The 13,689-nt window shown below is 44.2% G+C and overlaps 2 protein-coding genes across 2 annotated transcripts; one reads left to right on the forward strand and one right to left on the reverse strand.

The window, feature by feature from the left end:
• Positions 1-650: 650 nt before the first annotated feature.
• Positions 651-4,392, forward strand: LOC122762112. The gene is made up of 2 exons (XM_044017295.1): positions 651-2,026; positions 3,433-4,392. Exons 1-2 carry the CDS (start codon positions 1,135-1,137, stop codon positions 3,840-3,842), a joined length of 1,302 nt encoding a protein of 433 aa, XP_043873230.1. The 5' UTR covers positions 651-1,134; the 3' UTR covers positions 3,843-4,392.
• Positions 4,393-5,456: 1,064 nt separating this feature from the next.
• LOC122762113 (sialic acid-binding Ig-like lectin 15) lies at positions 5,457-7,786 on the reverse strand. The gene is made up of 3 exons (XM_044017296.1): positions 7,714-7,786; positions 6,610-6,999; positions 5,457-6,109 (listed from the first exon to the last, which is right to left on the reverse strand). Exons 1-3 carry the CDS (start codon positions 7,778-7,780, stop codon positions 5,673-5,675), a joined length of 894 nt encoding a protein of 297 aa, XP_043873231.1. The 5' UTR covers positions 7,781-7,786; the 3' UTR covers positions 5,457-5,672.
• Positions 7,787-13,689: the final 5,903 nt, after the last annotated feature.

Genomic DNA, 13,689 nt, shown 5'->3' on the forward strand with positions numbered 1-13,689 from the left:
TTTTACAAATCCTGGAACACTTTAACAAATCCTGAAAACACTTTTACAAATCCTGGAACACTTTAACAAATCCTGAAAACACTTTTACAAATCCTGAAACACTTTTACAAATCATGAAAACACTTTTACAAATCCTGAAAGGCTTTCACAAATCCTGGAACACTTTTACAAATCCTGAAAATACTTTCACAAATCCTGAAACACTTTTACAAATCCACTTTTACAAATCCTGAAAGACTTTCAAATCCTGGAACACTTTTACAAATCCTGAAAAGACTTTCACAAATCCTGAAACACTTTTACAAATCCTGAAAAACTTTACAAATCCTGAAACACTTTTACAAATCCTGAAACACTTTTACAAATCCTGGAACACTTTTACAAATCCTGGAACACTTTTACAAATCCTGAAAAGACTTTCACAAATCCTGAAACACTTTTACAAATCCTGAAAACACTTTTACAAATCCTGAAACACTTTTACAAATCCTGAACACTTTACAAATCCTGAAACACTTTCAAATCCTGAAACACTTTTACAAATCCTGAAAACACATTTACAAATCCGAAAACACTTTTAAACACTTTTACAAATCCTGAAAACACTTTTACAAATCCTGGAACACTTTAACAAATCCTGAAAACACTTTTACAAATCCTGGAACACTTTTACAAATCCTGAAAAAAAATAAAGGAAATATACCAAATGCTGCAAGCGGCCATTCAACTTTTGTTAATTTGTTTTGGGATTTGTAAAAGTGTTTTCAGGATTTGTAATAATGGTTTGCACTTTCAGACCACTGTAGGTCAGGGTCAGTTAGCAGCAGCAGTAAAAGATGGGAATAAGATGAACCAGGTAAAGATGTTCCTACAGTTTCTGTTTTTATTTTTTCAGACTTTTCTACCGATCAACAGAAGAACAACATTGGTACAAAATTCATTGTTGCGTTTCCGGAGAATATCGCCTATTATCATCCCATTCTGCCGTTTAACAGCATCGAAGTCACCACCCTGTACGACCAGACAAAGGTCCAGATCAAGACGCACAATCAGTTATTCTGGCTGGAGACACTGACAGCTGGAGAGACCAGGAACGTCTTCATTGATGTCTCACTGGAACTCAAGAAAACAAACATGTCTAACGAAGCTGTGGTCGTCCTCAGCAACAAGGACATCGTGGTCAACGCCATCACCTTGAAAGACAACAGTGTGCAGACAGCTCTGGTCATACCCACAGACAAACTGAGCACCAGGTACCTGATCCCACCTCTGCCCAACATCACAGGAGCCACAGTAGACACCTCACTGGCTGTGACTGAGAGAAGACCATTTAAGCTGGTCATCATCAGTGGCGACCGACCGACTACAGTGTCCGTGGTCGGACAAAACCCCCAAGAATTCTCACTTCAGCCGCAGCAGGTGGCTCAGATCCTGGTCAAAAAGGAGGACAAACTAAAAGAAGTGCACACTGACCATCCAGTGGCCGTCCTTCTCTCTCACGCTTGTGTTCTGAGAAGCAGCTGCACATGTGGACTTCTGCAGAGCACGCTGTTGCCTGCCAAAAACCACACCCTGAGGTTCTTCATTCCTCCGGCTCTGGCCAGTAGAACAAGCAACACATTGATTCTTGTGAGTTCCTCCTTATTAGTGGACTATGACCCAACCTCTCCAGTGCTGGAGACGAGCGGTGCAGCCATCCTCTACCGCCCGGGTTTACTCCTCAACCTGATCCCAGAGACGGACTTTGCCTCCTGCTTTGTGGTCAATGGCATCAGTTTGATGGAGAACTCCATTGTGATTGTGATCCACAAGGATTTCACAGATGGGGTTCGAATTGGAGACGCTCCTCTGCAGAGTCCGGGCTGGCAGAAGCTGCAAGGAACCAATTACATGTCAACAGAGGTCGTTGTGGAGCCAGGGAAGCACGTCGTGTGGCACACGTACGCCAACATGGCCGTCTACTTTTTAGGGAGCAAAAGCGACGTTCCGTATGGTAATCCAGCAGCCGCCATCAGCACCAGCCCAGGTCAGAACCCAACACTGTCAATCAAACTTCTACTGTCTCACATCAAGTATGTCCTGGTCCATGACTTTGTGCTCCACATGAGGGTCTCATTCAACTATTCACTCTCACATTCATTCATTCACTCTTACATTCAACCATTCACGCTCACATTCATTCATTCACGCTCAAATTCAACCATTCACTCTCACTTTCAACCATTCACTCTCACGTTCAACCATTCACTCTCACGTTCAACCATTCACTCTCACATTCCTTCATTCTCTCACTCTCATATACAACCATTCACTCTCACATTCCTTCATTCACTCTTACGTTCATTCATTCACTTTCACAATCATTCATCCATTCACTCTCACATTCATTCATTCACTCTCACATTCATTTATTCACGCTCACATTCAGCCATTCACTCTCACATTCAACCATCCACTCTCACATTCATTCACCCAATCTCACATTCATTCACTCACTCTCACATTCATCCATTCACTCTCACATTCAACCATCCACTCTCACATTCATTCATTCACTCACTCTCACATTCAACCATTCACTCTCACATTCAACCATCCACTCTCACATTCATTCATTCACTCTCACATTCATTCATTCACTCACTCTCACATTTAACCATTCACTCTCACATTCCTTCATTCCCTCTTACATTCAACCATTCACTCTCACATTCATTTATTCACGCTTACATTCAACCATTCACTCTCACATTCAACCATCCACTCTCACATTCATTCAACCACTCTCACATTCATTCATTCATTCTCACATTCATTCATTCACTCACTCTCATTCAACCATTCACTCTCTCACATTCATCCATTCACTCTCACATTCATTAGTTCACTCTCATTCAACCATTCACTCTCACATTCAACCATCCACTCTCATTCATTCACCCACTCTCACATTCAGCCATTCACTCTCACATTCATTCATTCACTCGCCTCTCATATACAACCCATTCACTCTCCACATTCATAATTCACTCTCACAATCATTCATTCATTCCTCTCACATTCATTTATTCGCACTGTCACATTCAACCATTAACTCTCACATTCAACCATCACTTTCACATTCATTCACCCACTCTCACATGCATTCATTCACTCTCACATTCATTCATTCACTCACTCCTCACATTTAACCATTCACTCTCCCCACATTCCTTCACTCACTGTCATTCAACCATTCCACTCTCACATTCAACCATCCACTCTCATTCATTCACTCATTCATTCATTCATCCACTCTCACATTCATTTATTCACTCTCACATTCAACCATTCACTCTCACATCCATTTGCTCTCACATTCATTCATTCAGAGGACGTATTGTTATGCATAATCCAGATTACAGATTAAATGTGTTGTCCTGTGACCCTCAGATTTCAGAGGTTGCGTCGTGATTCCAGAGGTCTTGTTAATAGGAGACGTGGCGGCCGGTTGGCGTGAGTCGGTGAAGTTCTGCCGGGACAGAGACCTGGAGCTGGTCAGTCTCTCCAGCTCTGAAAACATCACACACATCTACTCAGAGATAGAAAAAGCCAAGAACGGCAGTGAGGAGGACGTGTGGATCGGCCTGCGCCGTAGCTCCCACAACGGCGAGTGGTACTGGCTCAACGGCGAGGACGTCGGAGGCGTCAACTGGGACGACGGAGAACCCGGCACCATGAACGACGGTCAGTGCGCCATTATGAGTCTGAAGAGCGGCAAGGACTTTGGGTGGAGGGACGACGACTGCTGCATGGCTGCACGTCCTGTCTGCTACAGGAGGCCCCTCCTCTTCCCTCTGTAGTGGTACAGTCCGGCACAGCGTCAGTCATGTGATGAGTGATGTCATGTGACCTGTGGTAGTCATGTAGCTGTGAGGTTTGTGCAAAAGCATTTAGAAACATAATCTTTACATTCTGGTAACTGTTAATCATAATAACTCTAATAACCCTAAGTGCTAACCTTAACCCATCAGTGATTTTAGCTGGCGGGGACACAGGAGCTGCTGGTCCTCTGCTGCCTCGTGTGGTCACTTTGTGTCACTGAGCTAAATCTGAACAAAGGGTGATGTTAAAATCACTGATTTTCTCGATGGACTTTGGTTTGGGAGAGTGAGTGGTTTACAAACTTCAGTTTCCTGTTGGAAAAGTCTCACAGTGAGATAAAGATGTGAACATGTGCTGTAGATATCGTAGACTGAGACACGAAGACTGTTTTCACTCAGAGCGCCTGAGTCTCAGCAGCAGGGGGCGCTCTCAGTGCAGTAAGCTGTTTTTAACACATACCTAACTTAATATTCTGCAATTGTCCCTTTAATGTGTGATCACATGATTATTAAAACTATGAAATCGTCACACGTCTTTTATTGATTCTTTTCACTGATTTTAAAATAACCAGCACCTGTTTTAGCTATATGTGCCAGGCCCCGCCCCTTCAGCTCTCATCAGTGCATCACATGCACCGCTCTGATGATGAAATGGTAACAGTAAGGTTCTTTGATGTTTCCTCTTGGTCTCTGCTTTGATGTTTTTATTCCTTTTAGATGTTGTTGATGTTTTTATTCCTTAATGAAGATGTTTTTGATGTTTTTATTCCGTTGTGAACATGTTTGTGATGTTTTTATTCCTTTATTAACATGTTTTTGATGTTTTTATTCCTTTAATAAGATGTTTACCGATGTTTTTAATTCCTTAATGAAGATGTATTTGATGTTTTCATTCCTCTATTAACACGTTTTTGATATTTTAATTCCTTTATTAAGATGTTTTTATACGGGCTGCCACACTGAGTAGCGCCCAAGGAGCAATGGAGGTTGGGTACCTTGCTCAGGTGCCCCAGCCCTTTTGACCTGGTGAGGACTAGAACTGGCGACCTTCCAGTTACAAGCCAAGTTCTCTTTTCACTTGGCCACAGGCTGCCCTTTTGATGTTGTATTCCTTTATTAATGATGTTTTTGATGTTTTTATTCCTTAATGGAGATGTTTTTGATATTTTTATTCCTTTATTAACATGTTGTTGATGCTTTTATTCCTTTTGTGTTGTATTGTATTTTGTATTGGTTGAGGTTGTTACTTGTCGTAAAATGACACCACTGAGCGTTTGTCACTTTCAGCTGTTTGTGATTTGTTGGACATGAGGCGACGTCATTTTGGCAGTAGGTGGCGCTGTTCACATCCAGAGACATTTATAACAGCAGTATATAAACAACACAACATGTTCCATTCCATTCAGTTGTCTTTGTGGAGGACATCAGCCCAGACTGTCCTCGACCCAGCTCCTCCAGAGGCATCCTGGTGTTCCCAGGTGTTCCCAGGTGTTCCCAGGTGTGAAGATAGACAACAATAGATAACAAGCACAGTTTCCAAGACATCAACACATTTTTATTGTAATAATAATGTTGTTATAATTCATCGCATTTGAAAAAAATCAAACAGAATATAAATAAACATGGAGGGATAGATTTGTGATATATGAGGAACTGACACAGTCACACTAACACAGAGGCTCACACTGTGATTTTAGCTGCTAAATTCATCAAATCTATGTCAGCCTCACCTTACAGTGAAAATGTGTCAGTCGTTCATACAAGCAGACTTTTAAAAATCAGCAACATTTGAACACAGTGACAGTGATGTCACTTCCTCCAGCAGCTGACTCCCTGCAGAGTTCTGCCCTGCACCAACCACACCCCCATCCCCACCAGCAGGACGACCTTTGCCCCCACAGACACAGACAGGAGCAGAAGGAGAGTGGGTGATGCCCCGCCCACGGATGGCGGGGGTCGCGGGGTCAGGACATACAGTGTGGCCTGCTCTTTGCCCAGAGGGTTGGAGGCGCTGCAGGTGTACTGTTGCCCCGCCTCCACGTCTCTCAGCTGACTCACGGTGTGGTAATGAGTGGCGGCGCCCTGACCCAGCGGGTGGACCGGCGGGCCGAGCAGCGACCCCTGCAGGAGGTCATCTGGGCCGAGCCACTGGACGTCCGGCAGCGGTGAACCCTGAACCCTGCACAGAGCCGTGTATCCGGACTCAATGCTGCCCTCTACTGACAGAGCCAGGATCTTTGGAGGCGCTGCGACACACACACACACACAAATAATGCTGAGTATAATCAGGAAAAGGCCATTAATTAAGACAAAGTTTATCTGATGTTAGCAGCAGGTTTGTATGAATTACTTTAAAGTAAAACTTGAGTAAACATTCAAATATGTTACCAGGAAATGAGTGAGTGACGTCACCACTCTAACAACGCAACACACACTCATTATAAAATCTGAAAACGTCCAATAAAAAAGTGCAAAACTTAATTTGTGATTGTTTAAAAATCTTAATATGTATGAAAACTTTGAGTGAGGTGAGAAAAGTCTCCAGTCTTGTGAGAAGTTTAAAGTTTGAACCACGCCTCTACGTTAAAGTTTGACGACACTGTGAGGCTCCAAAGAGGGCTGCATTCTGATCGTTTTTCCACCTGTTTTCCATTTGTGTGTATGTGGAAATGATTTGTATTTTTTTGCGATTTTTGTCACCATGGTTACTTAAAATGCTTAGAAAAGTCGTAGCACATCATCTTACCCTCCACTCTGAGTCTTGTCCCCATCTTGTCCTCAAAGCTGACGTGTTCTCGTCCCTGGACCTCCACCCTGCAGAAGTAGCGCCCGCTGTCTTGGAGGGTGGCGCTGTTGATGCGCAGCGACAGGTCGTGTTCTCGAGGGTTTCCCTCCAGCCGGTAGCGCTGGTCCTGCTGGGGCCCCGGCTCGCACGTGGGGGCCCCGGCGCGGCAGGTGCATCGGAACAGGACAGTGGCGCTCGGCCCGTGGCCCAGACGCCACAGCACCTGCAGCGAGGCATGCTGGGAGTGCTGCGGGTGGCTGAAGGTGCAGGGCAGCACCACTGGGTAACCGTCCATTGCTCGAACCTCCGGCTGCACGTTTATGGACCAGCCGTCATCCCCGGAGCTGAGGCCTGCGGGAGGGAGAGGGGAGGGGTTTGAGTCAGGTGACCTCAGGACGAGTCAGGTCGGACGACGAGGAGACGTGAAAACATTGTTGTTTGCAAAACACGATCTCGTGAAAACTGAGAGGAGATAAGTGATGTAATCTGATTACCTGACCATGTGTTTATGGTTATAATCTGATTACCTGAACGTGTTTGTGATTGTAATCTGATTATCTGACCGTGTGTATTGTTGTAATCTGATATCTGATCATGTGTGTATCGTTGTAATCTGATTATCTGACCACGTGTATTGTTGTAATCTGATATCTGATCATGTGTGTATGGTTGTAATCTGATTATCTGACCATGTGTGTATGGTTGTAATCTGATTATCTGAACACATGTTTATGATTGTAATCTGTTTACATTAACATGGTTTTAAGGCTGTAATTGGATTATCTGAACATGTGATTATGATTCTAATCGGATCACCTAACTGTCAGTGAATGTTCTGTAATCTGATTACAAACAGACGTTGTCGTATAATCTGTGAAATCTGAACGTATCTCAGGCTGAAACATGTAAGAAACCTGGTTCAGTGATATTTCTGAGGTTTACACCGGACTTTACCTTTCTCTGTTCCTCATAATCCAAATGAATCATAATCTGATTCCGTTAAGTGTAGCAGTGAACATGTGATCCTTTTGTTGTACACAAATCACATGAGATAAATCATCTCACCTGCAACAGCAAAGAACAGCAGATACAGAATCCTGGTCCTGGTCCTGCAGGTCAGACCAGCGTCCATGATGTGACTGTGTGTGTGTCTGTGTGTGTGTGTGTGACTCAGTGTCTCACTGTGCTTCTTCCCACTTCTGAATGTTTGGGCTTTTTTTTATCATGAGGAAACAGTCAGTCACACACAGGTTCTTCCCTAATCCCAAATTAATCTGTGACGTCTGTAACTGCAGCCCAAAGTGCTACAATTTATATTTGTATATGAATACAAATTTGAACGAGTCACTGACTCGTGCCAGTTAATGCTGACACATGTCAGTTAATGATGAGTTATGTCAGTTAAAGCCCACATAGACCGGAAGCTCCAGTTAACGCTGCGTTTGTGTGTGTATCTGCGTCATTACCTCGTTTATGAAACCCTAAAGTTTCAGAACAAACAGTTCAGCCACTGCTGAGAAAATAGTGTTGTATTGTTTTCCTGGGCTCTGCGAAGCACATCGGCACTTCCTTAATTTGATGTCGTCATCAGTATACCTCACCACTCCTCTCACCACCGTAGCGCCTCCTGGTGCGGGCACTAGTCCGGGCACATCCAGTTGCATACATTGAACCGCAGAAGAAGAAGAACTACTCTTGTTGTAGCTGCTGAGATGCAGCGCATCCACCGTGCCAGAGGGGGAGCTGTGTATCTGAGAGCTGGCCTATCTATTACGTCACTTCCAGGTACCTGGCCAATCAAACACAGTCCACGTTCTGGGGGTGTGGTTTTGGTTCGTTTGCAGCAATTAGGAGGTTTTTAATCATGAAAACCAGTTAATATATGTAAGTAGACCTCCATAACTAACATATATGTGTGACCATGAAAACACGTTAATATATGTAAGTAGACTTCCATAACTAATATATATGTGACCATGAAAACAAGTTAATATATGTAAGTAGACCTCCATAACTAACATATATGTGTAACCATGAAAACAAGTTAATATATGTAAGTAGACCTCCATAACTAACATATATGTGTGACCATGAAAACAAGTTAATATATGTCAGTAGACCTCCATAACTAACATATATGTGACCATGAAAACAAGTTAATATATGTAAGTAGACCTCCATAACTATATATATGTGACCATGAAAACAAGTTAATATATAAGTAGACCTCCATAACTAACATAAATGTGTGACCATGAAAACTAGTTAATATATGTAAGTAGACCTCCATAACTAACATAAATGTGTGACCATGAAAACAAGTTAATATATGTAAGTAGACCTCCATAACTAACATATATGTGACCATGAAAACAAGTTAATATATGTAAGTAGTGACCATGAAAACAAGTTAATATATGTAAGTAGACCTCCATAACTCACATATATGTGACCATGAAAACAAGTTAATATATGTAAGTAGACCTCCATAACTAACATATATGTGACCATGAAAACAAGTTAATATATGTAAGTAGACCTCCATAACTAACATATATGTGACCATGAAAACAAGTTAATATATGTAAGTAGACCTAACTAACATATATGTGACCATAAAACAAGTAATATATGTAAGTAGACCATAACTAACATATATATGTGACCATGAAAACAAGTTAATATATGTAAGTAGACCTCCATAACTAACATATATGTGACCGTGAAAACAAGTTAATATATGTAAGTAGACCTCCATAACTAACATATATATGTGACCATGAAAACAAGTTAATATATGTAAGTAGACCTCCATAACTAACATATATATGTGACCATGAAAACAAGTTAATATATGTAAGTAGACTTCTCCATAACTAACATATATGTGACCATGAAAACAAGTTAATATATGTAGACCTCCATAACTCACATATATGTGACCATGAAAACAAGTTAATATATGTAAGTAGACCTCCATAACTAACATATATATGTGACCATGAAAACTAGTTAATATATGTGTCATATCCAGAAAGTTGTGTTAAGTTATGTTTAGTTTTGCCTTCTATTTGTTTTGTGACTTCCTGTTTTATTTTGACATCTCTCTTTCCTCTTGTTTCAGATAACTTGCCCTTCCCCTGTAGTTTTCCCGCCAGTCTGATTATCTTCCCTGCCCTGATTGTTTCCACCTGTTCCCCATTTACTTTGAGTTACATATAGCCTGTGCTTCCCTCTGCCCTGCGTCAGTTCGTCTTGTCTGTCATGCCAGAGAATCCACGCCAATCCATACCACGTCAATTGTTTGTAAGGTTTTTGCTTTTCTTAGTTGCTACTTTGTTTTGTCCCTTTTTGAGCCATCAGAGTTTTTTCCTCGTGAAGATTCAATTCAATTCAATTCAATTCAATTTTATTTGTATAGCGCCAAATCATAACATACATGATCTCAAGGCACTGTACATAGACAACATCAAAGAGAGCAGAGACCCCCAACAGTTCACACAATGAGCAAGCACTAGGCATCAGTGGAGAGAAAAAACTCCCTCTTAACAGGAAGAAATCTCTGACAGAACCAGGCTCAGAGATGTGCGGTCATCTGCCTCGACCGGTTGGGGTGAAAGGAAAAATGGGGGATAGTGGAGAGGTGGGGGACAGAAAATGGGGGGAGAGAAAGGACAAGAGGGAGATGAGGGAGAGACAGAAGAGAGAGAGGGAGACCAGCAGCAGATACACAACAACTGTATCAGGTTACAAGTTTATACAGTTACTGATATCGACTTTTTAATTTACAAAATAATAATAATGGTGACGATGAGCGTAGCCTCGGAAACTGGATCTTGATCCTTCAACCTGCATGATGAGAATACGGAGAGCGAGAGAGAGAGAGAGAGGGAAGGAAGGAAGGACACAAACTAGGGAGAGAAAGAGACAAAGTTAATGACATATAAAAAGTCATAATTAAATGCTGAGTGTGAGAGAGTGAATGTGCGTGTACCACCGGAAAATCCCCCAGCAGTTTAGTTCTATAGCAGCATAACTAAGAGATGGTTTAGGTTTCCCTGAACCAGCTCTAACTATAAGCTTTATCAAAAAGGAAAGTTTTAAGTTTAACTTTAAATACAGAGAGAGTGTCCGCCTCCCGAACTATCATTGGAAGCTGGTTCCACAGGAGAGGAGCCTGGTAGCTAAAGGCTCTGCCTCCCATTCTCCTCTTACAGACTCTGGGAACCACAAGTAAACCTGTATTTTGTGACCTAAGTGGTCTATTAGGATGATAGGGTAAGACTAGGTCTTTCAGAAACGCCTATCATCTGGTTAGGATCAGAGAGGGGGATGAATGGAAAACAGGCTTTAACACTCCTAGTGGTCATTACGAGTACCTAGTCATGCCGTTTGGGTTGACCAATGCTCCTGCTGTCTTCCAAGCAATGATCAACGATGTACTGAGAGACTTCCTGAACCACTTTGTGTTCGTGTATTTAGATGACATATTGATCTTCTCCCCAGATTTAGACTCTCATGTGCATCATGTACGGCAGGTTCTCCAGCGACTGCTGGAGAACCAATTATATGTCAAGACAGAAAAGAGCGAATTCCATGCCGACACTGTATCTTTCCTTGGCTTTATCATAGCCCCTGGAAAGGTGCAAATGGATCCGGCTAAAGTTAGCGCTGTGGCTCAGTGGCCAACACCTGATAGCCGCAAAAAGGTTCAACAATTCTTAGGATTTGCTAACTTTTACAGGAGGTTTATCCGAAACTTCAGTGCCACAGCTGCACCTCTACATGCACTTACCTCTCCTCAGTCTCCCTTTTTGTGGTCCCCTCAAGCTGAGGAGGCCTTCCAGCAGCTCAAAGTGCGATTCACTACTGCCCCCATTCTCACAGCTCCACCACGGCAGTTTGTGGTGGAGGTGGATGCCTCCAATAATGGAGTGGGGGCAGTACTCTCCCAGCACTCTGAGAAGGACAACAAGCTTCATCCCTGCGCCTTCCTGTCTCATAAACTCTCGCCAGCAGAGAGAAACTACGATGTTGGGAACCGTGAGTTATTAGCAGTGAAAAACTTTGTTTTGTCTTATAGGCCGGGGTCCCAGAACACCAAGCCCGATGCCTTGTCCCGTCTGTTTGACCCCGAGCCTACTGCCAAGGAACCGGAGCCCATCCTACCACTGAACCGTGTGGTAGGAGCGGTGAGTTGGCAGATAGAATCTCAGGTGAAGCAGGCTAATGGTGAGAATCCGACACCTAGTGGTTGTCCGGAGAATCGCTTGTTTGTCCCTGTTATGCGTCCACAGGTGATCCATTGGGCTCACACCGGACTGCTCACCTGCCATCCAGGAGTTAAGAGGACCATGTACGTCATTTCCCAGAGGTTTTGGTGGCCCTCCATGGAGAGGGAGGTTTGGGAGTATGTGGAGGCGTGTTCCATCTGTGCCCGCAACAAGACCTCCTCCAGAGCGCAGATGGGGTTGCTGCAGCCACTCCCTGTTCCCACTCGTCCATGGGCTGAGATCTCACTCGACTTCGTCACGGGGCTCCCGGTCTCTGAAGGAAACACCACTGTGCTCACAGTGGTAGACAGGTTTTCTAAAATGACTCATTTCATAGCATTACCCAAGCTTCCATCTGCCAAAAGAACGGCAGAGATTATGATGACTCAAGTATTTCGTATTCATGGTTTTCCCAAAGACATTGTTTCATACCGGGGGCCCCAGTTCATATCCAGGTTCTGGAAAGAGTTCTGCAAGCTCATCGGAGCCACCGTCAGCCTCACCTCTGGTTATCACCCAGAAGCCAACGGCCAGACGGAACGTCTCAACCAGGAGTTAGAGACCTGTCTTCGATGCCTGGTGTCGCAGAATCCGGCTTCCTGGAGCAAGAAGCTGGTGTGGGTGGAATATGCCCACAACTCTCTTCTCACCTCGGCAACTGGCATGTCTCCATTCCAGTGCGTCTTCGGCTACCAGCCCCCTGTCTTCTCCGAGACAGAAAAGGAGATCATCGTCCCGTCGGCCCATGCCATGGTCCGGCGATGCCACCGCATCTGGGCAGCCGCCCGTAAGGCACTCCTACGCAGTGTGGACCGCATGAAGAGGGCTGCTGATCGGAGGCGCCTACCTGCTCCTGTATACAAGCCTGGCCAGAAGGTCTGGCTCTCTACGCGGGATTTGCCTCTCCAAGTCGCCTCCAGGAAGTTGGCTCCACGGTTCGTGGGGCCTTTCCCAGTGTCCAAGGTCATCGGCCCTTCCGCTGTCCGTCTGCGTTTGCCCCGGTCCATGAGAGTCCACCCCACCTTCCACGTCAGCCGGGTGAAACCGGTTAAGGAAAGCCTCATGGTGCCCGCAGCCGCACCCCCTCCACCTCCCCAGATGGTCGACGGCGGCCCTGTCTACTCAGTCAAGGCTCTGCTGGCTGTGCGCAACAGGGGCCGGGGCAGGCAGTTCCTGGTGGACTGGGAGGGCTACGGTCCAGAGGAACGATCATGGGTTCCTGCTAGCTTTATTGTGGATCCTGACCTCATCACAGACTTTTACAGACGCCACCCTCAGTTATCTGGGCCGCCAGGTGCCGTCCCTAGAGGGGGGGGTACTGTCATATCCAGAAAGTTGTGTTAAGTTATGTTTAGTTTTGCCTTCTATTTGTTTTGTGACTTCCTGTTTTATTTTGACATCTCTCTTTCCTCTTGTTTCAGATAACTTGCCCTTCCCCAGTAGTTTTCCCGCCAGTCTGATTATCTTCCCCGCCCTGATTGTTTCCACCTGTTCCCCATTTACTTTGAGTTACATATAGCCTGTGCTTCCCTCTGCCCTGTGTCAGTTCGTCTTGTCTGTCATGCCAGAGAATCCACGCCAATCCATGCCACGTCAATTGTTTGTAAGGTTTTTGCTTTTCTTAGTTGCTACTTTGTTTTGTCCCTTTTTGAGCCATCAGAGTTTTTTCCTCGTGAAGAGTGATTTTGATTTGGCACCTTGCCCAAACCTTTTGTCTCCTCCCAGTGAGTGATTATAATTTGTTACTTTTGCCTTTTGCTTATCTAGT

The sequence above is a fragment of the Solea senegalensis genome, unplaced genomic scaffold (assembly GCF_019176455.1).
Source record: "Solea senegalensis isolate Sse05_10M unplaced genomic scaffold, IFAPA_SoseM_1 scf7180000015261, whole genome shotgun sequence".
Taxonomy (NCBI): Eukaryota; Metazoa; Chordata; class Actinopteri; order Pleuronectiformes; family Soleidae; genus Solea; species Solea senegalensis.

Coding starts and splice junctions, on each gene's coding strand:
- LOC122762112 (XM_044017295.1), top strand. CDS start 1,135: ATGTCTAACGAAGCTGTGGTCGTCCTCAGCAACAAGGACATCGTGGTC. Junction 2,027..3,432: donor CGCCATCAGCACCAGCCCAG/GTCAGAACCCAA, acceptor TGTGACCCTCAG/ATTTCAGAGGTTGCGTCGTG.
- LOC122762113 (XM_044017296.1), bottom strand. CDS start 7,780: ATGGACGCTGGTCTGACCTGCAGGACCAGGACCAGGATTCTGTATCTG. Junction 7,000..7,713: donor GCTGTTCTTTGCTGTTGCAG/GTGAGATGATTT, acceptor TCCCTCCCGCAG/GCCTCAGCTCCGGGGATGAC. Junction 6,110..6,609: donor GACAAGACTCAGAGTGGAGG/GTAAGATGATGT, acceptor TGTGTGTCGCAG/CGCCTCCAAAGATCCTGGCT.